Here is a 23828-nt window from a genome sequence, read left to right on the forward strand (position 1 = left end):
TATCAGTGTGGGATGTAAAACAAATGTATGCACTAGAACAGTACGCAAAATTTGACGCTATGGCACTATGGCAAAAGACGACCGACGCAAGTGCCTTTACCAGCAGCACAACATCATCTCCAGTGTCTCTCAAACAAACCGGTTGGATCCTAGACGACTGGAAAACCTAGGCCTGGTCAGATGATTCCTGATTTCAGTTTGTAAGTACTGATGGTAGGCTTCAAGTGTGTCACAGACCCTACTAAGACATGGAGAGAAACATGTCACAGGACCACAAATTATTGTTCACAATTGCTTTGAAGGACACTCTGACCAGTTCGAGTAAATGATTTGGCCACCTCTATGGCCCAACAAGAATCCCATCGAACATTTTTGGGAAACAATCGAGTGGTCAATTTGCGTATAACATCCTACACTGGCAACACTTTCACAATTATGGACGGCTGTAGATGAAGCACGACTCAGTATTCCTGCATCCAAGTCCATGCTTCATCCAGTTGCTACGCTATGCTGGGCAAAGGAGGTCTAACACGATATTAGGAGGTATCCCATGACTTTTGTCACCTTGGTGTATTCCATGATGCCATAACATCAGGGGTTCTAAAATGCTACCATTAGAAAGGTCTACTGCTCGAAATAATCCACTTCCTTGGCAACAAAATTTTGTGAATTAACACTGTGAAAATCGTGTAAAAATAGGGTGTATTGAGAAGAATTAAATGATTTGCTGAACGGAATGAACAGTCTAATGAGTACACAGTATGGTTTGAGAGTAAATCGGAGAAACACGAAGGTAATGAGAAGTAGCAGAAATGAGAAGAGCAAGAAACTTAACATCAGGACTGATGGTCACAAAGTCGATGAAGTTAAGGAATTCTGCTACCTAGGCAGTAAAATAACCAATGATGGACGGAGCAAGGAGGACATCAAAGGCAGACTCGCTATGGCAAAAAAGGCATTTCTGGCCAAGAGAAGTCTACTTATATCAAATACCGGCCTTAATTTGAGGAAGAAATTTCTGAGGATGTACGTCTGGAGTACAGCATTGTATAGTAGTGAAACATGGACTGTGGGAAAACAGGAACAGAAGAGAATCGAAGCATTTGAGATGTGGTGCTATAGACGAATGTTGAAAATTATGTGGACTGATAAGGTAAGGAATGAGGAGGTTCTACGCAGAATCGGAGAGGAAAGGAATATGTGGAACACACTGATAAGGAGAAGGGACAGGATGATAGGACATCTGCTAAGACATGAGGGAATGACTTCCATGGTACTAGAGGGAGCTGCAGAGGGCAAAAACTGTAGAGGAAGACAGAGATTGGAATACGTCAAGCAAATAATTGAGGACGTAGGTTGCAAGTGCTACTCTGAGATGAAGAGGTTAGCACAGGAAAGGAATTCGTGGCGGGCTGCATCAAACCAGTCAGTACACTGACGACCAAAAAAAAAAAAATTGAGATATTGCTTAAACAGTGCTACTGTAAATAAATGTAACTGACAGCCCATCTCATAAGCCTTTGTTCCTTCTCAACTAATCTAAGAGGATCTTAGAGTTTTCTGCTCATTTAAGAAGTGGAAAAAATCAGAGTACCACATGACAGAGTTGTGGATCTCGTTAGCACGAATCCCTGATTAAAAGCCACTTTCTGTTTTTCTCCCTTCTATAATTATTTCTTGATTAATTTATCTCCTTAATAATGGTATGTTTCATTGGAGTAAATCTGTCTGTACTTCACACAAAGTACATTTATGGTGGCGATCGACTATCGACCTCACCCAGCCAGCTGTGGTGGCTTAGCGGTTCTAGGTGCTTCAATCTGGAACTTCGCGACTGCTACGGTCGCAATTCAAATCCTGCCTCAGGCGTGGATGTGTGTGATGTCCTTAGGTTGGTTAGGTTTAAGTAGTTCTAAGTTCTAGGGGACTGATGACCACAGATGTTAAGTCCCATAGTGCTCAGAGACATTTTTTGACCTCACCCACTCAGGTGATCTCCCTGAGACTGATGGTGTTTGGACAATTCTTTCTTGACTAGATTTGTATGTGCACACTGTTTATTCTGTTCTGTAATTTATTGTTTGTAAAACGTGTTTATCTGAAGGTGTGGTATTTCTGCTGTACATCAGCTGGGTGTAGTCACATAAAACCTAAACCAGTGACCATGGGTTGGAATGTTTCATCCATGATATTTCATGTTAACAGACAATGGATTGCCAGCAGTGTAGTGATTCAATGCATACGTTTCTAAGTTACATTCCTGGATATGATTGCAAATCATAGTGCTGTTTCAGTCTCAGCTGACAGACACTCTTTATGCCGTACTATCTTGTCCACATAGACTTTCTATGGCACACCTAACCTCCATGACTCTGTCACAGTGGGAAACGTGTGTGCCTCAAACATAAGGCCACACTAACCACCGGTTCTCACCTGTGACACAAAACTTTAATTTGCTTACATCGCTCCCGGACATTACTGCTTACTTTGTTAATGTTCACCATTATCGTTACAACATGTACTGCAAAATCAACATGTGATCATCATGTAATTGAACAGTACCAGTATATATTTGAGACTGCTGCCTCACCTTTTGATCACGTTTCCTTCTACAATCAGATGACATCAGTTGTCTCTTCCAGGCCGCTAAATATCATGCCAGTCCTTATTGCACTGTGCATTACACGTGACTATAACCTCACTAAAGCCACCAAGACCTCAGGCGACAACGCTGCCCCTTTCGAGCCCTTTGTCTGAGATCTCAAGCCTATGGTCTCGGTTTATTCACAACAACACCTATCTAGCACACCGTGTTTGTCATCAAGACCATTCGTACACCCTACAAAGATTCAGCAAGAACAGAACGACTCTCATCTTTGAGCTAGGGCCTACATTCTGTGCCAATGTAGTAAAGATGGACGACATACACAGCCACCGTTGAGCAGTTTTGACATCACAAAGGACCGCTTGTGTCACAAGAACTTAGATTTAATGAGGCCTCTTTCTCTTTCATTGAGCAACAAGTACATTCGCTCAGTGATCAATCACACTATCAGTTGTGTCGAAGCATCTCCTCTGCCATACCTTACTGCGGACTCAATTGCTCAACTGTCATATCTACGTGGACTGCACACTTTGGTGTCTCTCTTCCCTTATGATGGAACAAAACTGTCACTTCGAACCCTTACTGTTCTCCAAATTGTACACGTTATGCGACATGGAGAAGCCCTAATGTGACACAGAGGTCTGTGGTTAAAGTCTTTGCCTGGGTCCTATGTGAATTTGAGCAACCCTTAAATACGACTTAATGGCTTCTCTTTACAGCGAGCCACTCGTTTTATCGTTTTAAGAGCTGAATTCATTGGGGGAAAAAACCTCTGCCACCATGAGAGGCCCTTCCTGGGCTGGTAAAGTGTATTCACGCTCACATTTCGAATATCCGTACGCCGGGTCCATGTGCATATATGCTCCCATGAGTGTTCAATCACAGTGACTTAGCACATTGTGAATTCATCATGCTATACAATAACACTTTCCGGTCTACCCTTCCACCTACCTATTTAGGCCCCTAAGGTTCTCAGCCATACGACAAACACCTTAAACATTCTTCTAAACAGAAAGAGTCGCACAGTCTCACACAATAGAGGTAAACATGCGTGGACATTGGATGATGAAGCACCTTTAGACACAGACACTGCTCTGGAGGGGCCAGCCAATGACAATCAATGTGAACTCATGTGTGGTTCCATATTCTCCCAGTGAGGGCACTGACAAAATGAACTCATGTACATTTCCATAATCTCTTAGTGATAACCATTGTGTTGCATAATTCGAGATCACGCCTATGTGATGTTTCCCTCCTTGCCAAGGGTGTGCAACCAAGTGATTGCCTTTTCATAATTTTCCCCTATAGTGCTATGACTTACATGGTTGATGTATCAGATTTCTTTCAGGATTGGCTCTTACACAGCTGGTTAGGCAAACTTTCCTCATCACATCATTGACTCCATACCACGGCTACTTTCTCCTATGCAATCTCACCCTAGCCCCTGTGGTACATCATTCCTTGCGAGCTGGGCAGTACAAGGGGATGGGAGGAAAGAGGCGGCTCTTTGGTGGCAATCAATAGTGGACTGACTATCGACCTCAACAACTCAAGTGATATCTAAGAGGCTGAAGGTCTATGGACAATTCTTTCTTGACTGGATTTGTACATGGACACTGTTTGCACTGTTCTCTAATCTATCCTCAATAAGACTTCTTTATCTGAAATTGCGGTGTTTCTGTTATACATCAGTCATGAGTAGGAACAGAATAAGCACACATCATGATTTCCTTGCATTTAAAGTGCCCCAAATGTGGATGATTTTCATAAAGCATAATAAATTCCTCTAAAGCCCGTTTTACACTAGACGTACGACTCTCACAATAAAGTCGTTGTCTACCATAGCGCACCATGCGGTAGAACGTCCAACCACAAAAAAGCGTTTACATGGCACATCTCTCTCACATCATCTGCTCTACGTGTTTGCTGCATTTCCTAACAAGTTCCAGTACATGAATCGCCGACTTTAGTTTATGTTCGAGACTTTCAGGTATTTTATGTCTTTTTCTAAAGGCACTACATTTATTTGTACTTTAGATGGTCGCTATGATGCTGCATTTACTATTTTCACAGAATTTACAGGAAACTACGAGTCGTTCACATGTGTAAACGCCCTCATTATAAAAGCCGTTTAAATACATTCAGAAGACAAATCTCAGAAGGATGGAAGAAGATATTGCCTTGGCTCATATTATCGTATCTGCGATTTTCATCATAAAGAAAATCGGAAGAAAGATGTGGCAAAAATAGAAGCTGCTTGGTTCAGCCCTGGCTTCAACAAAGGGACCAGGAAAATGACCATTATTCGTTATATTGGTGATGAAGTTGAGGCTGGAGGATCCACTACAGTTTAGAATGTTGTGAGGAAGAGCGCAACTTATTTCGACCAGCTGTCATCCTTCATTGAGCTCAGTATTCGCCGGAGAGACATTGTAGTGAGAGGAGCAATTTCGCCAAGCAGAAGGCAAGACCTTATTTTTCCGTGTACATTTTTTCACACCATTGTTTGTTCAACTATATTACTTTAAAACTGTCATATTTTATTCCTTTCCATGTTGACAGTTACAGTGCGATTTCTGGCGACTGGCGAATCTTACAAGAGCTAGTCATTTGAGCATCGTACTTCAGTTTCAAATCTGTCATATACGTATGCTGTGAAATCTGTAACTCTTTGAGGCATAAGTATTTGAAGGTACTTGTTTCCTATATCTTTCACTTCACTTCTCCGTTCTTACATGCTTCAACAACTGAAGAGGGATGACTTAGAATAGCACCAGCTTTTGATAAATTGTGTAACAAAGATAAAGCTTCAAATAATATATACCGAAAATTGCAGATATTTCACTCGTTAATTTTTGTAAGACTGACAACTTCCTGTACTACGTTTTGCTGAGCAGGAACAAGGAACACAATCCACACAGAACTTCGCACTATGCTCCCCACTTGGTCGTCTGCGCATGCGCGAAACACCTACATGCACGTGAGAATTTCATCCATCCTATTCCACCCTCTAGCGATCGTACTCGTGAATCTTGTTCAAGAGACCTTATCTACATGGTAGGCGCCAGCGGAAATGGTGCATCATGGGTAATCTTGCAAGCTCATGCGCTGCGTGTAGAACGGGCTTAACAGGCCCCAGTTAACGTTTCTTAGCTCAGGCATCGTTACGAAACGAAAGCATACGAAAACACAAGACTCTCATGCTATGCAGATTGCCTCAGAAGTGATAAATGACTGTAAAAGCCTCCTTATTGTTGGTACACATGCTCAACCATACACACGCTTGAACGGCTGCACAAACACTCGTAATCTTAATCCGATCAACTATCAAGTCGCTTGTAAGAGCCTGATGCTAGGGAACATTTTTCCTACAGACACTCAACCACGATAGTGCAAGCATGCTTGTCCAAGCATACTATCTAGCATCCCTGAGCATGTGTAGCCCTCTTAAGTTGTAACCAAGGAGGTTCAGGTAAAATCTCCTTGGTCGTGAACACAAACAGTATCTAACAAAACCTTATACTGAAAATAAAGGCTCTTTGGGAGTTCGTCATATACATGAATACAAAGGGTTGCTTCGGATAACTATTTAGCATCATACTTCAAAGAACAAATACAAGAGAATCAAAAATGAGTTACTACGCTGACAGCGGCAATGATAATTCTTTTATGCTTGACAGAAACCACTATTCACTTGTGTTGCATTGTCTGCATGACGTTACCACAACTCTGTGCCAAACCAGCAGTTCATCTCTATCCCTTGAGTCAGCTAATTGCACAGCCACTGATGTCTATGTTTACATCTGCATGCTTACTCTGTAATTCGCGATTAAGTGCCTGGCAGAGAATTCATTGAACAACCATTAACCCTCTATGGACAGAATTATGACGTAATACAAACAATAAACTCTAAATGCTATACTTGTATTACTTAGAGGTCTCTTTAAACATATTTTGATTAAAAATGCAAAAAGTAATATGTAAACAATATATATTTTTAATGTTACAAATTTGTTACAGTAGGCATTTAAGGATACCGGGTAATTAAATGTTGGAGAGTGACTACAAACATATATACTTCCTTACAATTGAAAATATTTATGTATTTAAAATGTCTGAATTCATACTTCTCATTCCCTATGAAAGTCCAGAAAACAGTTTCTTTTTCTCTCGATACGTAAATGAACACCACACTTCTGGCACACAATTGATGGACTTCCTTTGCCATTTGGCTGTTTATATCTACCTCTCTTTTCAAACACAACTGGCCAATGTCCAACATTGTCCTGACGAACAACCCTTTGGGGGATTAGCTTAGATTCATGACCGAGGTTCCTCTTATTTACGTATTCGACATCAGCGCTTGAAGAAGGTCTACCACACTTTCTCCCACTTAAGTCCTTGTTCATTTTGTACAACGCTTCAGCTAATTCAGTCTTGAACTGACAAAGTTGTCTTGGTTTATTTTTGTTTACACCAAAAGAATAACAGTTTCTTCTGTACAGCAACCATGCATTCACTACCACCACATCAAGGAAGGGAAAAAATAAACGATGGTAGTACTTTTTTGATCTAATGTTTATCTGGGATAGTGCAAACAGTGAGTCTAAAAGATCTACTCCTTCCATAAATTGGTTGTAAAGAAGATTTGTTGATGGGCAGTCGACTTCAACCTTTGCTTTGGCCTTTTTATCCCATCGTTTCACCTCACTTTTTGCTTCTGTAGCAGAAAAAGTAGAGGCAAGTACTACAGATCTGTTGTCAAACCATTTGACAACTCACACACACTGTCCATCACTATCTGCTTCTCGTTCATCGTATGCACCTCTCACCTTTTTTTTCAAATCTTTATCAGTTGTCAACACACATCCAATAATCTATTGGCTCTAACTGTGCCCAGACAAAAAATCTTGACGTGTTCAAGCTCTGTAAGCAGTGGTATTGTCGTAAACCAATTTTCAAAATATAACAAATAGTTTCTTTGTTGTGGAATAACCTTACAAAGACGCATAACAACATTGGCGTTAGCCCCTAAATCTTCCATTTCTTCCAGTGGATCACGTTTCCCACAATACACTTCGAAATTGTACACAATTCCTTTGTTGTCGGATAAAATAGATATTTTATAACCCTATTTGTGAGGATTCATTGGCATATATTGTTTCAAACTAGACATTCCTGCTCATCGACACATAGCATCCTATCAGTAGGCAGTTCGTTGAATTTTTCTAGCTAATCATTTATGAATGGCCTAATTTTGAAAAGTTTGTCTTTGTAAGTACCTTCTGAATCAGTCATTCTGGTGTTGTCATTGAAATGGAGATTGGATTTTTATGTCTGCCCACCAGTCTCGACTCATCACGTCCAACACGCAGGAGATGCCAAATAAGCTGGACCAATACATTTGTGTACATGGTACAGTGATAAGTTACATATGAAACACTGTTCCGATAAATTGTTCCAGTTAACTGACAGACAGCTGGAGAACTTTACTTGGATTTTTCTGAACAGAAACACAAGTTTTATTGTTGCATTATATGTTACAATAGTTGACTGTCAAAGAAGTGTTTGAAATAATCCACTGGTTCCTTGAGTGCAGTAGATTCAGAGATGGAGCCTAGCCACTGTGGTATGTCAAGAGCACGATTGTCTTTGCTAGTGTTTCTCCAAACTGGTCTTCGCTTATTGGATGCACATAATGACGAAGGAGCCGAAATGTTGTCTGTGTCAGGAACATTGCTATCATCCCCATCACTGATGCCTGGAAGTTACAAATATAATACATAGTTTAGTGTCCTAAATCTGTACATATTGCCACAGTGCAACCAAGTGATAAAAGCAAAGACAATACCATTTTCAGAACTGCTGGACACAGATTTCCTACTTGTTGGCACATAATCCTCGTCATTGTCGCTACAGGAGGCACTCGGGCAACTGTCCTCACTCACTCCACCAGCTACACGCACCACTACACTGTGCTTCTTCCCATAAAATGCTGCAGGATTCATTTTCTAGAAAGAACAACAGTTTCCGTGCAAGTGCCTGAATTGACAAATTTGTAACGTTTAAAACACAAACGCTCATATTCTCGCAGTAATTGTATATGGTAACTGTTTTTTATCCAGATATGTCTCAAAGTAATCTCTATCACATAATATTTACATATAGTTGATAACTTACGTTTTTCAACTCCAATTGTAATAAATATAGACAGCTGAAATGCACACGACCATGCTTCACTCAACTCCCAAGATGCAACTGTTGACGTAGTTGAAAAAGTTTCCTGAGCGAGGCGCCACTTCCAATACTTGTAGTCTGAAGCGCTACAAATCTGCTACGCTCGTCCCCTGTGAGAATAAGCTTCGCGCTGTGCAGATACAGCAATATATTTTAAGCATTACAAATTTGTCAAGGTCGTCCATAGAGGGTTAAGCTACTTCTCTACTGTTCCACTCTAGAACAGAATGTGGGAAAAACGAACACTTAAATCTCTCTTTGCGAGCTCTGATTTCTCTTATCTTGTAATGATTATTATTTCTCATTATGCAGGTTGACACCAAAAAATATTTTCACACTCTGAGGAGATAGTTGGTGATTGAAATTTCACGAGGTCTTGACACAGCGAGAAACGCCTTTGTTCTAATGACTGCCACTCCATTTCGTGTATCGTATCTGTGGCACTCTCTGTTTCACACTAAAAGAAAACGAGCTGCCTTTCTTTGAACTTTTTCGATGTCCTACATCAATCTGATCCGATGTGGATCCCACAGTGCAAAGCAGTACTCTAGAAGAGGGTGGACATGTGTGGTGTTGACAGTGTCTTTTGTCAATCTGTTACATTTTCTAAGTGTTCTGCCAATAAATTGCAGTCTTTAATTTGCTTTCCCCACAGAATTATCTACATTGGTGTTCAAAATTAAACCAACAAACGGAAATTTTGAAAGGCTGCATTTATTATGCCACAAAAAAGTACAAACAGCTGATAGTATAGTAGAAACAATGTAAAGAATACAGAACCTTAACAACTGCAACATGCATAACAAATGTTCTTAGTTTTTTCCAATTTAACGGATTTGCACACACATTCCAACATCTGGTTAATGTGAACAGTAAGGGGTGACAACCTCCGGTAGCAGTACAGGCCTAGCAACTTTGGGACATGCTGTGAATGATCTTATCAGTCTCACTTTGAGGCAACACCACCCATTCCTCCTGCAGAGCTACTAGCAAGTCTTGGAGAGTGGTTGGTCGATGCTGGCGTGGTTCAAACCGTCTCCCTAGTGCATCCCAGACATGCTCTGTGGGTTTCAAATAGGGAAAGTGAGCAGGCCACACACTGTGTGCAATATCTCCTATTTGCAAGAGATCATCGACAACCCATACTCTATGAGGTCGAGCATTACTACATATCAGTACAAAGTTTGCGCCCACAGCGTCTGCAACAACCAATCATGAGGTCTCAAGATCTTGTCACAATATGTAACACCAGTTAAACCTTACCGATTCACCTGTACAATTTCACAAAGAGCAGTTCGAGTGGTCAACATAGTCCTTGCCCACACCATTTGGGATCCTCACTGACATCGCTTTTTCCACAATGTTTTGCTCCCAAAATCGAGTTCCACGTTCCCTCCAGATGCGAATCTGTTGAGAATCACACTCCAGACCAAATCAGGACTCATCTATGAAAAGAACTTTGGCTGAGGCCTTCTGTGCACCGTTTGCTCCATAAACAAGTCCAGTAGGTGCTGCGAAATGAAAAGTCATTTGCGATGCATTGCTACAGCGGTAGCCACTTTTTGCATCATACAGATATCTTGTCTAAATCAGTTTGCAATTCGTTTTGATCATCAGATGATAATATATGATCGTAAATGACAGCATCGTCTGCAAACAATCTGAGAGGACTGCTCAGATTGCTTTCTAAATCGTTTATGTTGATGCAGGCGCAAGAGAGGGCCTATAACACTTCCTTGGGGGACTCCAGATATTACTTCTGATTTACTCGATAACTTTCCATCAGTCATTACGAACTTTGTCGTTTCTGACAGGAAATCATGAACCCAGACAGACAACTCAGATGATACTCTATAGTCACACACTTTATTAGAAATCACTTGTGAGGAACTGTGTCAAAAGCCTTCTGGCAATCTAATATTGTGGAATCAACTTGTCTGTCGATAGCACCCATTGCTTTGTGAGAACAAATATGTACTTGTGTTTCACAAGAATGAAGTTTTCTGAATCCGTGTTAGCTATTTGTCAATAAATCATTTTCTTCAAGGTGATTCATAATGTTCAAGCACAGCATACATTCACAATTCATACTGCAAACCGACGTTGGGGGTATGGGTCTATAATTCAGCGGATTCCATCCATTTCCTTTCTTGAGTATTGTTGTGATTTGTGCAACTTTCCAGTCTCTGGGTACGGATCTTTGTATGAGCGAGCGTTTGTATATGGTTGCTGTGTATGGAGCTACATTATTAGCATATTCTGGAATGAACCTGGCTGGTATACAATCTCGACTTTACGACAGCTCTGGGCATTACACATTGAAGATTGAATGGTTTGGCTCGAACCTGAAAATATGTACACTTGTTATACTCAGCTTAATTGAGTGGCCCAGAGATGTGACAGGTCTCAATGTTTGGCTACGTTTTCGTCATAGGGTGCCAACTCACTTCTGCGCTAGCCACTCACCACTTGCTACTCCATAAACGCAGTGCATGGTGTCCGCAAGTAGCACCAAACCCAACCTGCGCCCTCAGAAACGAAATAATACACAAAAATAACTCCACATATGAAAGCAGAAAAATCGAAATGAGGAAGTCCCTGCATTATCTTATGCGGCAGCACTTCCTACCATAACTTAACTAAACTTCATTTATTCATCAGCATTTCCACGATGCTGATATGCTGGGCCAAAGGTTGGGAGTGACAAAACATAAACGAATCAAAGAGGACCAACAATTTTTCTTAAAGTCCTCTAATATATTGTATATTTTTCTATAATCCTTTTCTTCAATATTTAACCTATTTATTTTACAACAACTAATGGATAAATTTATAGCAGTAGGGAAAAATCTAGATTTAGCAAAAGCTTACAATACAGTCTCTAGATCTAAGCTATGGGAGATTTAGGTGTGGATGATCACCTTTTACAAATTATTATTGAAATGTACAAGGATAATGTGGTATGGATTAAACGAGGTTCAAAGTTATCAGACCATATTAATGTCACTAAAGGTTTGTGACATGGTTTTAGCATGTCACCCATCTTGTTCAATTTACATGCAGAAGTGGCTCTCTGAAATTGGAAAACAGCTGCAGAGGAACGGGAATCACTGTCTCAACGATGTACAGATATTTTCATTAAGTTTTGCTGACGATCAAGCTATTATAGCACAAGATGATTATGACCTTGACTTCATGATACGATGATTATGTCAGGAATACAACAGATGGGGATTACAAATGAGTCTAACAAAAATAGAGTATCTGGTGGTGAATAGTGATGCTAAATTTGAAGTACACATCATTTGCTAGGCAGTTACGAGACAGGTACAGGAATTTAAATATCTCTAGGTATCAGCAATAAGGAAATGAGTAGGGAAGATAATGGTTGAATCAGTGCTATGCTATGGATCACAACTACAGATCTTAAATGCGGATCTCAAAAGAAGACTAATAGCCGTGGAAATGGATTATTTGGGTAGAAGTGCCAAAATATCAAGAATCGAAAGGAAAACTAGTGATGAAGTAAGACCTAGAATGAAGGCAAATGATACAGTGATAGGTAGAATTGAAAGAAAATCACGAAAATGGTAAGGGTATATGATGAGAATGCCAGATCATTGGTGGCCAAAGAAGGTTTATGAATGGAAGCTACCTGGCAGATATAAGCACAGAAGACCACAACATTCTTGCTTAGATCACATAAATGGAGTAATGGAACATTGCAGCATGCAGCATCGATAAGGAAGATGTGCTGGATGAAGGGGCTTGTCGGAGGATAACAGGAATACAACAAGATGTTGTTATTAATTAATCTTTGTATTGATTAATCCTGTAATAATAATAATAATAATCTATTTTTTATTTCGATATAATATATTTCTTACACAGAACATACAGTAAGCACTACATCTTTTGTTGTATTCTGTGATCTGTCCCTAATCTGCAGCAGTGCTGCAGCTTAGACCTCAGGCACTGTTTCTCAACTTCTCCTGCCAAACAGCTAACCTGATTCTACCAGGAACAAACAAAATTCACCCGATCAATTTCCTATCAGCATAGGTGTCTGGGTACCAAGAACCAGTCAGATGTAAACCCACCCTCTCTGGTATCCAGACTTGATACAGCTAAAGCCAAATTTCAGGGTGAAACTTGACACAAACATACAGATGGTAGTGTTACCAAGAAATACATGCTGGCTACAGACTTTTCTTCGCAACAATTTGTCATGGTGCACACCTGCTATTCACTAAAATATTCAATATCCTTATCCCCTGAAAATATTAAATCAAAGGCCTCTTTAATTCCGAAGTTTCCTACACTCAATCCCCTAGCTTTTTAGTAACTCTGTATTTTTCTTCCTCCCAGGTCTCTGGTATCTATTGATGGCGCAACTTTACAAAATTAACACAGTCATCACCATCATAATCACACTCATGTTTCCCCCTCCATTCATTGTTTAGCCCCCCATGCATGGCTAGCTGTTGCTCATCATTATACACTATGAAATTTGGGATTTAATTAATATCCTCACATATCTCACTAATTGCATCATTATTAACTGTATTATTATCACCTATACCATCATTTCCCATCATAAATATACATTCTTCACCCAATGATTTAGAATCTGTATCCCAGATTTGCCTGACATTATCATGCTTGCTAATCTCCCACTTGTCAGGTGTCCACTTTTGAAACCATTTTGCTCTGGCTACCTAATCAAAATCACTCCCTGCCTTATTCTCCCATGATTCCGCGAAAAAATATGTCTGCCCAGCTTCTTCACTCAAACTATCAACAAGAGACATAAACTTACTTTAATTAACAGAATCCCTCACAGTTTCAACCAGAATATCAACACCTGCACCTCTATTCTGCACATTAAAAACTTCACCCATAACTACTGCTCCTCCATCGATTACGAGAACTCTATCCTGCTCACTGGCACATTCCTTATCGTTACTGGAGCGAATGCCCCCACATACATTAACAACACATTTTGCACCCTTGTGCTGTATATGAACATTATTACCAATGATAATATCAGATAGAGGATCTACTGCCTGTTCACTGTTTAATACATTCACACTGCTGGAGCACATGCTTTCCTGTATATCTTCATCTACAATAACATTTGAATCCACATAATTTATGCCTTATACCACTGGTGAAAGTTCCATTGCATTTAACACACTGCTATTTCTGCTGCCATTCACATACATACTCTCAACAGCACAGCACACATTTTCTCCCACAGGTTGCACAGCTGATACATGCTCATTACTTAACATAATTACCAAGACAATACTATTTGAATCATTATCCCCACATGTTGAACCCTTTTTTTTAACGAACGCCCAATATTTATTTCTCCTTCCTGATTCCTACATTTCCTATTTTTTAACTTCTAAAGGCCCTCTTATCACGCTGATTAAACCAGCCTCCAAACATCTCATCATTACCCATAATTGCCCGCACTTGTATATTTTTTATTCCATACTTCCTCTGCCCTGGTTCCACTGCTTTTGCTTACATCGAAATACCTCCCATTATTCTACCTAAAACTATTAAAAGATCGACCATTATTTCTCCCACAATTATTTTCCCATCTCATGGTCCTGCTGCCTGCGTGGTTTATTGTCCCAAATTGGACCCTATTTGGAAAACATCTCAGTTTAAAGAATTTGCCGCTGTGCTCCCCTTACATTATTTTCTCCTATCCCATCTCTCTGTTCTTGCATTGGCCTTTGATCACTCCTGTTTCTATTTTCCCATACACCATTCTGGTTCCTGACATCATCATTAAATCTTTCCCTGTTATCCTTCCATGTTTCTTTATGAATTCTACCTCAATTTTTCCTCCAATTATCATTCCGATTTCCTTTCCTGTTTGAATTATGGTGGTTATTATCCCAACTTACATTATTTTCTTCTCTTTCCATTTTTCTCTTGATTATTCCTTGAATTATTACCCCATGAGTTTGGCTTATAGCACATTGCTTGGTCTATTTTTTCCATAAAATCCAAGAAACTTTCCATAGAATCTGTTGGACAATGTATCAGTTTCCACTGTATATTTTCAAGTAACCTTCTCCTTAGAGTAGAAATCTCAGTCAGAATTCCCAGTGGTCTGTCCAAATGTATCAACTTTCTTAATTCCCCATTGCAAAATTCTCTCATTGTTTGCCTACCTCCTCTGTACAATGGTCCATTCAAAAAATCATTCTGTAGTCTACATTATTCACAAACATCTGTTCAAATATACTATTCGATTTAAATTGTTCACTACATTGATTTGCCCATGTATAAGCAGAACCATCCAATAATCTTTTTACCAGCTTAATTTAGCTGTTGTCACTCATACCATCAATTAAAAAAACCTTGCATGCTGCCAGAAAATGTACAGCATGGTATTTGCTTTCCCCTGGAAAGTCTTATCACTGGGTATTTGTGCCATAGGCCACCACATACTTCCATTAGTCACACATAATTCTACATTACTTAACCTACTGTTAATTTTGTCAATTTCTACATTACTGTTTACAGTAACAGCAGCCACATTTTCAATTTCCTTTCTTTGGTCGCTAGCTGTCTCTGCCAGTTGACCTAATAATAAAGTTCTGGTTTTATCACAACTAGCCACAATCTTCTGATCTTCATCAATCAGAGTTTGCCTTGCCTCATCATTCCTTGTGTCACACAACTGCCTGCCTGAATCAATTCTACCCCTTAATTCAATAGCAACTGCATCAATCTTAGCATTCAAATTTCCTTCTACCTCATCAAATTTTTCTGATAAATATCCCAATTAATCATTTAAATCTCTGATTTTTGTCCCCAAAGAACTTTCCATATCCCCCATACCAGTTCTGCATCACCATCTTGCAAAATTCGGACTCCATAGCTAAAATGGCTGTGAGATAGAGAACTGAGAAATTAATGAGCCTGGTGCCATCACTTAGCTTTGTTGTGACTGCTGACATGTGACGACTGCTGCCTGATGCTGTTGGCTGCGATGTGGTTTGGTGCAGAATGGTTTGCAGGTTAGTGGTGAAGGTGGCCACAACCCCAGAGTGTAGCGGCAAAGTTGGCACATCTATGTTTGGCGGCCAGTGGCGCTTCAACTCCCACTTTGGTGGTCGACGTTGGGCTCAGTATACTGTTCAGTGATCGACAAAGTGTTTTCCCCAATCTTCACTTTCGAATACAGTCCTGCACTGCCTACCAAGCCTGTTCAGTTAAGACAATCTCAAACGAGAAACCCCCATATTACTATAGTACTGGGCACTACACTCTGAAGTTTGAATAGTTTGGCTTGAGCCCCCATATGCTATGGCACGAAAATATATATACTTGTTACACTCATCTTAATTGAGTGGCCCAGAGATGTGGCTGGTCTCAATGTTATGCTACGTTTTAGTCATAGAGTGGCAGCTCACACCTGTCGTGAACAATGCAGGCAAGTATTGTGGTGAAAATTTAAAATATTGAGTCACTCACGTTGACTTGTAATTTAAACAAGTGGTTTATTTTTTCTCCAATATATTCACTAAACACTCAAAATGCAGTCTGAGCGACTTTTACATGAGGGCGGCTGTCAATAACTGATGCTACAACAGTTCACTATAAAATTAATTTGTTACAATCACAACACTCAAGAGTCTGTTCACAGTTCACAAAATACATTGTTGTCTGCTGTCCTGATCCACTATATTGCTCTCCACTTGATGACTTTTGAATGTCGCTACCTACATACTTGTCCCAAAATGTGGTTACCAACTACTGCCCTCAGATGGGCAGCACATCCGTCTCTTAGCACCATCAAACTCAACTCCCCTGACATCAAATATGGCCACCCTATGCAACCTCAAAACGACTGCTCAACTCAAAACAATGTTTGACAAAAAGAATTACGAATATTATAAAACTAAACACAAAAAACTCATCTGATACATTTAAAAAAATGGAAAATTTTCTGGGCAATAACAATTTAAAGTCTATTTTTTTTTAATCTGCCACCGCTTTTTCATAAATAACGTTCTTGTGCTGTGATATTACTTTTCCCAGATTTTTGATATTTAACATAAACAAATAAAAATACATTGTTCATTATTCATCTAGCTCTTTAAACTTTAGAATGCTGCCGCTAATTTTGTCTCTTTAAATTGATTTATTACCAAAAACACCGTTTTTCTCAATCGAATCCTATATTCCGACCTCTCATTCAACACTGGTACATGTTGTGCTAAATTGGCTATTATTGTTCGATGCAGCTGCACTAGCCGCATCTGTAGAAACTTTGTTCATATTAGTCAGACAAAGCATTGCCGAGATATTAGCTTTTGAACTTTCATTAATTTACTATTTGTAAGACAACAATAAGTTTTAAATTATTGTATTATTTTGTGGCGCGTCCAAGATAATTTAGCTTTACATATTTTTCTGTCCATGAGTGCCAACTCGCACCTCCATGTCACTCTTAGTTTTGTTTTTATCAACTTTTCTCTAGCATATAAAGTTCTCCAAATTCGCAGACACGGCCATAAGCGTCTCTGCCTAGCATCCGCTCGGGTTTTTCCAAGGCCGCGTAACGCTAGTCGCTCGCCGCGGCCCCATAGCAACCGCCAGCAACGTGCTCTGCGGCGGAAAACTGCCATTCTAATCTCACCCCACAGCTTGTACACTGACAACCGAAAGCCTTGCCTTTCTTAGGTGTTTTAAGCTGCTTCGCAGCACCAAGGATATCTGCTTCTAAGTTACTCATGTTTGCAGCTGTTCTTGAGTCGAATTCTGGTTACTTTGTCGTCACAATATCAATGGTTTTGGTTCTGTTAAATGGTGTTCAGCAAAGGTTGAATCTTTCTTCCTTAATCTTCAGTGTCTCCCTTGTTTAAATAATCTAAATGCCACAGCTCTGTCTGTCGCCGGCACTCTGTTTCATCCTGCTTGCATTTGGTTTTATACACACTACTCTGTGTGGAGGGTTGCAATATGCCTTTACTGTTGAATAAAAAGTTTGGTAAAACTGCCTCTAGCCACGAAGCATTACTGCGTACGTTGTTAAGTGTAATGGTGACAGGACTGCGACAAGCAGCTAATGTTGTCTGCCCCTATCGCTCCTCTCCTCTCGACTGTCCAAATACAGTAGAATGCCTATATATCTATTACGGTGTTTTTTCCCAACATAGCAAATAATGTCAAAATAACTGTCTTTTAATCTTTCAATATAGCTGACTTTTCAGTTAATAAAAGGCCACGTTATTTAATAAAAACTGCTTTCTCGACTTGGGCTCTCGTTTGTACACCGTTAGGTGTCAGCTTTATTCCGTTACTGCAAAACTTTCAGGTATCTGGCCTCGTTTATGAAAGAACAGCCAATGAAAAAAAAAATCCAAGCCGTTATGGAAGATTTGTAATTTGTCACGAAAACAAAGCAAAACAATAAATTGAAAATTAAGAAGAAACATCAGAATTGAGTATATGAAAAACTTACGAAGTTAGGAGACGACAAGACAGCTACCAAAGTCAGAAATTAGTTTTCCTCTGGAAACTATGACGTGATGCTCCGTGACATTGACGCCCTGTGTGAATTTCGGCCCTGCAATGCACTGTGGAATGTTTTGGAGTAATGCAAAGTGACATCCAGTTCCGTGAGGTCGTTAATATACAACATGAATGGCAAGTCTCCGCACATTTCCCTAGGGGCACATCCGAACTTACTTCTCTGGAGCAACACTGTCGTCCTCTCTTTATCAGGCTCAGATTATTGACTGCTGTAAACCTGCACATATGCCTCTGTGTGCTAGAGGCCTATTTTGAAAAAGCAATGGCTTAAAACATGTTTCGAGGAGAGAAATCATGGCAACAGCACTAGAAAGAAGGAAGATTATGACATTAAAGGTACAATAACAAATACCTGTAACTCAGACAAAGTGAATACCGGTAATTTAAAAATCGTAAGTACACTATCACAAACTGCTCAGACCACGCCATTATACCTTCTTAAAGAAAGATGGTGTTATTGGCTGTCGCACAACCTGTTTTATCGTGTGCAGATGAGTTTGTAAATGCGACTATATTCTCACTTTTTATCCTTATGAAGAGGGTTATTGAAATAACAATATAATCTATAATGGTTATTAGCATGTAAGATAACAGATAAGCAATGTATATAATTATTAATTGCACTTAATCACTGCATGTGTTAGCTTTGTATGTTAACTGTGATGATCAAGTTGGTACTGTAATTTGAAATGAACACTATATTCACTGTGTAAATACTTATGGTATTTACAAATTACTTGTGTATCAACTCTGTCTATTTAATGTAAATTTTTATTATGATTTGTGTAAAAGACGAAGCCTAATTCATCCTGTATGATCAACGGCCAATAAAGATTCTTGATTCTTCTGTTGATGACTTCATCGGAGCTAACGCACTACGTTCTCTTTGCAATTAATCTTCAATCCAGAAACAAATTAAGCTTTGTACCACTTATGGTCGTACTTTTGAAGTGGTACAGAGTCGGAAGGATCGATATCGCATAGGGTATGAATCGAAAGTATTTTACCACTGGCGATAGCTGTGGTTACTGTTTACATGAACTTGAAGGTTATGCATATGTACTATGTAGCAACTAGCCACTCTAGCCACTAGTATGCCATGGTTGCAGCGACAGTGAGTGGAGTGGCAGTGTCTTTTAAAAAGGCATGGAGTTTAGCAAAATTTGAAAGTTGTTGAATAGTATAGGCATGCTCAGAAAAGTTGCTGTCGCTTGCCTGTACAATGAGGCCAAGAGAAACTGGAAAGGAGAGATATTCACTGGGTCAAAATTAAGTCGGTATAGTTCGATGTATGGAAACGTGTTACCGAAAGCATCGGTAGTTTACAGAACAAGACGCCCAGAAAATTTGATTACAACGGTAGTTGTCGCTTGCAGGCAGTAAGTTTGACTTTTTTTTTATTGTTATTGGAATCGGGTAAATGAAGCCGATAGGATTTAGTTACCAATGGTTATGGTAGGAAACGAAATTGTACGACAGTGGTGAAAGTTGGCCAAAATTCTTTTGCATATGGGAGTATGAAAGTACTTGTCAATAGACTGTGTATAAATGAAAACAGCATGCACATGCATTAAATTTGTCATGTGTGGATGTATGCGAAACAACTCATTTTGTCGATGTGGAAGTCATTTTAACGTAATGATAGTATCTAAATGATTTATGCATCAACGAGATGAAAATATCGGTCATCATCGTACAGTATAATTTCTTAACGCCTACTGAATGTTATCTAGTGAAAGGTATTTGTCTGTTCGAGTTATACATAACAGAATCATGTATCATGCAAATTTCATGACACTATAGGCTAGTTAGTATTTTGGAGTTGGTGGTAACGTGTAACAGCCAGGTGCCAAGCTGTGCCAGAGTTATTGATATGGGTAGGCCTCATTCTAGCAAAGGTTTCCCTTGGCTCATTAAAAATACACCATCCTGCACCTTGTAGTAATGCTCACTGCGAATAATTTGAAACCATTTAAAAATTATAGAAACACGCTATTCTGAAACACAAGTTTTATTTCCTTGGTGCACCTCTTTTTGCTTGTAGAAACCTGTATAAAATTGCCTTACAGTGTATCAATACTGGCAACTAGAAATGTATACAGGCCACTATTTGTGAGTTTATAGTGACAATATTAATTTTTTTTCCTTCATCTGCTGTAGTGAAAACATGTGAACTAACAATGTATGTACTCAAGTTATCAGGTCAAGAGGAACATTTGATAAGTAGTCAGCTTTCACTGGGGATATAATATTTATGGTTGCTGTGATGTCACATTTTGGAGCATGTTTCCACAGTTTTGTTGTTAGTTCGTAAAACCAATGAAGGGTTATATGAAGACATTGAGGTGTTGCTGAGATCAAGGTCTAGGTTAGGTTGGATGACAGCTCCATTGAGTCAGTGTGTGTGTGTGTGTGTGTGTGTGTGTGTGTGTGTGTGTGTGTGTGTGGGTGGAGAAGACTTGTGTACAGCATTGCAGTTGATGTTGGAAGCTGACAGTTTGGTTGAGAGATGGAAAGTCAGTGAATTTGGAATAAAGGGGGGGGGGGGGGCAGCCTGGTTATGGTGAGACTGATTTGTAACATAGCCTCAATGAAATTATTGTTACTGATATAACATTATAGTTGACATTTCGTAAATCACTGGTCAAAGCCGACGACACGTATGAGTATCCCTCTGTTTCAAAAATCTTGATTGCCAGCAGAAAGCACATATGTCTGTAGATGCTGCATGATGTTACACTTATTAACCCAAGAAACAATAATCCCTTCTCAAGTTGCGGAAAGGAGCAGTTACTGATGATGGAGCAGTGATTATCATTTGATGCTGTTGTAGGCCCATAGGATGCCCTGGATAAAGTTGATACTTCATGTCCATGTAGAAGAAAATTAAGAACCTGGGCAAGACTTAAGAGTATCCAACTTCAAAAAATTCTTTAATGTATTTGTAGAGCAGGCAACGACTAGACATACTTGGTATTGATTCATAAAATTGTGTAGAATTCTGTTATGAGGTGGCAATTCTTAATCTGATATCAAAGTACTGTGTGGAGAAGAATAGCAAGTGTGGCAAATTTTCGTTTCTAAGTATCTGTGATGTTACTGCATAATTAAATTAAAATATCAATAATTTGTACTGTTAATAATTTTTTTACCTCCTGTATTTTTCACATTCAATACCCACATGTTGAGTCTTGTGGTCTGTAAGATGAGAACCATTACCTTAAAAATTCTCTTTTCTGGTAAAATACACTGACTGACAAGCCTCCAAATCTTAGTGATCACTGGAGAGGGTGGGGGGAAAGTCTCGTATTGGTTGCGAGATGCAACTGGAGCATTGGGTGAAAGTCTGACCATCTTACTGACTCTCATTGAGGCATGACATCCTTTCCTCTCTTCTCTCTTGATTCTTAGACTGTATACCACTTCAGAACACCACCTACCATAAGTATCATGACTGGCTGGTGGTCTGTTCTACAACACCAGGGCACAACTGATTATGCACCATATATTTGACTGTAATTAATTTTATCTCGCGTCATTCTTTAATGTAAAGAACTCCCTTTGGATGCCCACCTACCTGACATCTCCGAAGTCCACCACTCTGCATCTATATGCAGCACAGCTTAAGGACCCTGATGGTGACATTTGATCGATGGTATGAAGATACTGATTTGGAAAATAATACCACCATTTTTTAAATCTGTAAACATCTGGGATTTAAAATCATGTGTTACATGTAAGGAATGACTCATACAATTGTTTTTGGTATTGGCTGGAGGAAGAAGAATTATCTTTCCTTAACCATCATAAACAACAGAAACATCTTCAATTGCATTAAAAGTGTGATAGTGCAATCCTCCCCTCCCCCCCCCCCCCCTTTCTTGTTGCTGAATTCTAGGTTGTGCTGGCAGATTAATCTGTAATGTAACCTGAGGGTCGAGTCAGAATGTTGTACCACTGGGCAGCTTTGATCCATGGCATCAAGATAAAGATAGTGGCGGCCTAACAGGACAACTGGAAATTTGGGGGTTATGAGCGGGACAAACTAAATATCTGCATCTATATCTATACTCTGCAAATCGCTATGAAGTGCAACAGCAACCCTATTAACGAAGTCATACCAAGACAAATACTAACATTAAAAGAAACCAAACTAAATCCTCAGTAGTCAACGAAACCATAATTTTAAAAAAAATTGAGAGAGAGAGAACTAGTATAGCAAATTTCCCTTGAATATTGCACAAATGAAGTCCGCAATACCTACCAGTGACATCAACACAATCTCTCAAATGGCCAGCCTATATTTCTCAACGATGCAGGTTATACTGATCCTTGGTCTGGTAGGCAGCAGATATGGTTAGTTTTATACCTTCTCCAAAAATTGTAATGCTTCACATAGTTGACAGACTGAATAACTGTAAGGATTTAATCGGGGTCAACTTGTTGTCACATAGGGACCTACACACGAACTTTGTCATATCCCCAGCTGGGTCAGCTTCAGTTGGCTGGCCCATAACTAACAAATCAAAACATAAAATTAAATCTCCAACCACAAACAATACACCTTGCTAACATTTCCAAACCTGAAAACAGCCCATTTGTAACAGCATAAAAATAATTCACTTATAAAGTGCTACAAATTCCTCCAATATTATTATCACAAACAGCACTCTAGTAGTCTAATGAATCGCTAACATAACTGCAAACAATTCAGAAACATAAACATTCCACACTGGTGTGTTCCACCACATACTCCAACATGCCCTATGCAGTCACAATCCATTTCAAACTAACTGTACCACCGTGAGGTTGCAGAACAGTTGCATCGTAGGTCAAAGGAGATGGATGGTACTGCAAGCTTTTGTTGACCCCCTCGAGGTGTAGATTAGATTAAGTTCAAAGGTGTCTATTTGGTTGTGTATGTGAGTAATAAATGATTATGGTAACTCACTGATTCACTACTGTAAGTGCACCATATCTTGGCTCTCCTGCAGGGGATGCTGCTAAGCTTGTGGGCTGCCTCTTTGTCACAGGCCAGGTAGCACACTAAAATCAACATTGCATTCACAGTGTCTACTAAAATGCTTCAACATGTTGTATTATTTAGTAGCTATGTTTGGCGACAAGTAGAAGCACACTACCTCCCCTAAATTTTCCGGCTTGGACCGGTTCCTACACTCTCAGAAAAGGACCAAGTTATACTGTGTGTATAGTATCAACTATTTACTTCAATGAAGTTTCATTTAAACTGAAAATGAGCAGTTCTTTGTGCAAACTTAACTTTTAGTCCCCACACTTATGTATTAATAATGTTTCCATCAAATCCTTTTGACCTTTTGAACTTGTTGACACTGCCTCCTCTCCCCCACTCAAATTTTACCAATAACCAATCATTGATGCTTGGCTTCCTTTGACAACC

The 23828-nt window shown here is 39.5% G+C and overlaps 3 protein-coding genes across 3 annotated transcripts in view; 2 read left to right on the top strand and 1 right to left on the bottom strand.

The window, feature by feature from the left end:
* Positions 1–6735: 6735 nt before the first annotated feature.
* Positions 6736–7421, bottom strand: LOC126362023 (piggyBac transposable element-derived protein 3-like). Its single transcript, XM_050007849.1, has 2 exons — positions 7373–7421; positions 6736–7325 (listed from the first exon to the last, which is right to left on the bottom strand). Exons 1-2 carry the CDS (start codon positions 7419–7421, stop codon positions 6736–6738), a joined length of 639 nt encoding a protein of 212 aa, XP_049863806.1.
* Positions 7422–18633: 11212 nt separating this feature from the next.
* The window catches only part of LOC126356663 (uncharacterized protein KIAA0825 homolog), a 217822-nt gene continuing 212627 nt past the window's right edge, over positions 18634–23828 (top strand). The window contains exon 1 of the mRNA XM_050007389.1: positions 18634–18745. Coding sequence (XP_049863346.1) covers positions 18704–18745 — 42 coding nt within the window. The 5' untranslated portion in view covers positions 18634–18703. The remainder of the gene's footprint in view (positions 18746–23828) is intronic.
* Positions 19423–23828, top strand: part of LOC126356679 (frataxin homolog, mitochondrial-like) — a 28762-nt gene continuing 24356 nt past the window's right edge. The window contains exon 1 of the mRNA XM_050007390.1: positions 19423–19788. Coding sequence (XP_049863347.1) covers positions 19598–19788 — 191 coding nt within the window. The 5' untranslated portion in view covers positions 19423–19597. The remainder of the gene's footprint in view (positions 19789–23828) is intronic.

The sequence above is a fragment of the Schistocerca gregaria genome, chromosome 1 (assembly GCF_023897955.1).
Source record: "Schistocerca gregaria isolate iqSchGreg1 chromosome 1, iqSchGreg1.2, whole genome shotgun sequence".
Classification (NCBI taxonomy): Eukaryota; Metazoa; Arthropoda; class Insecta; order Orthoptera; family Acrididae; genus Schistocerca; species Schistocerca gregaria.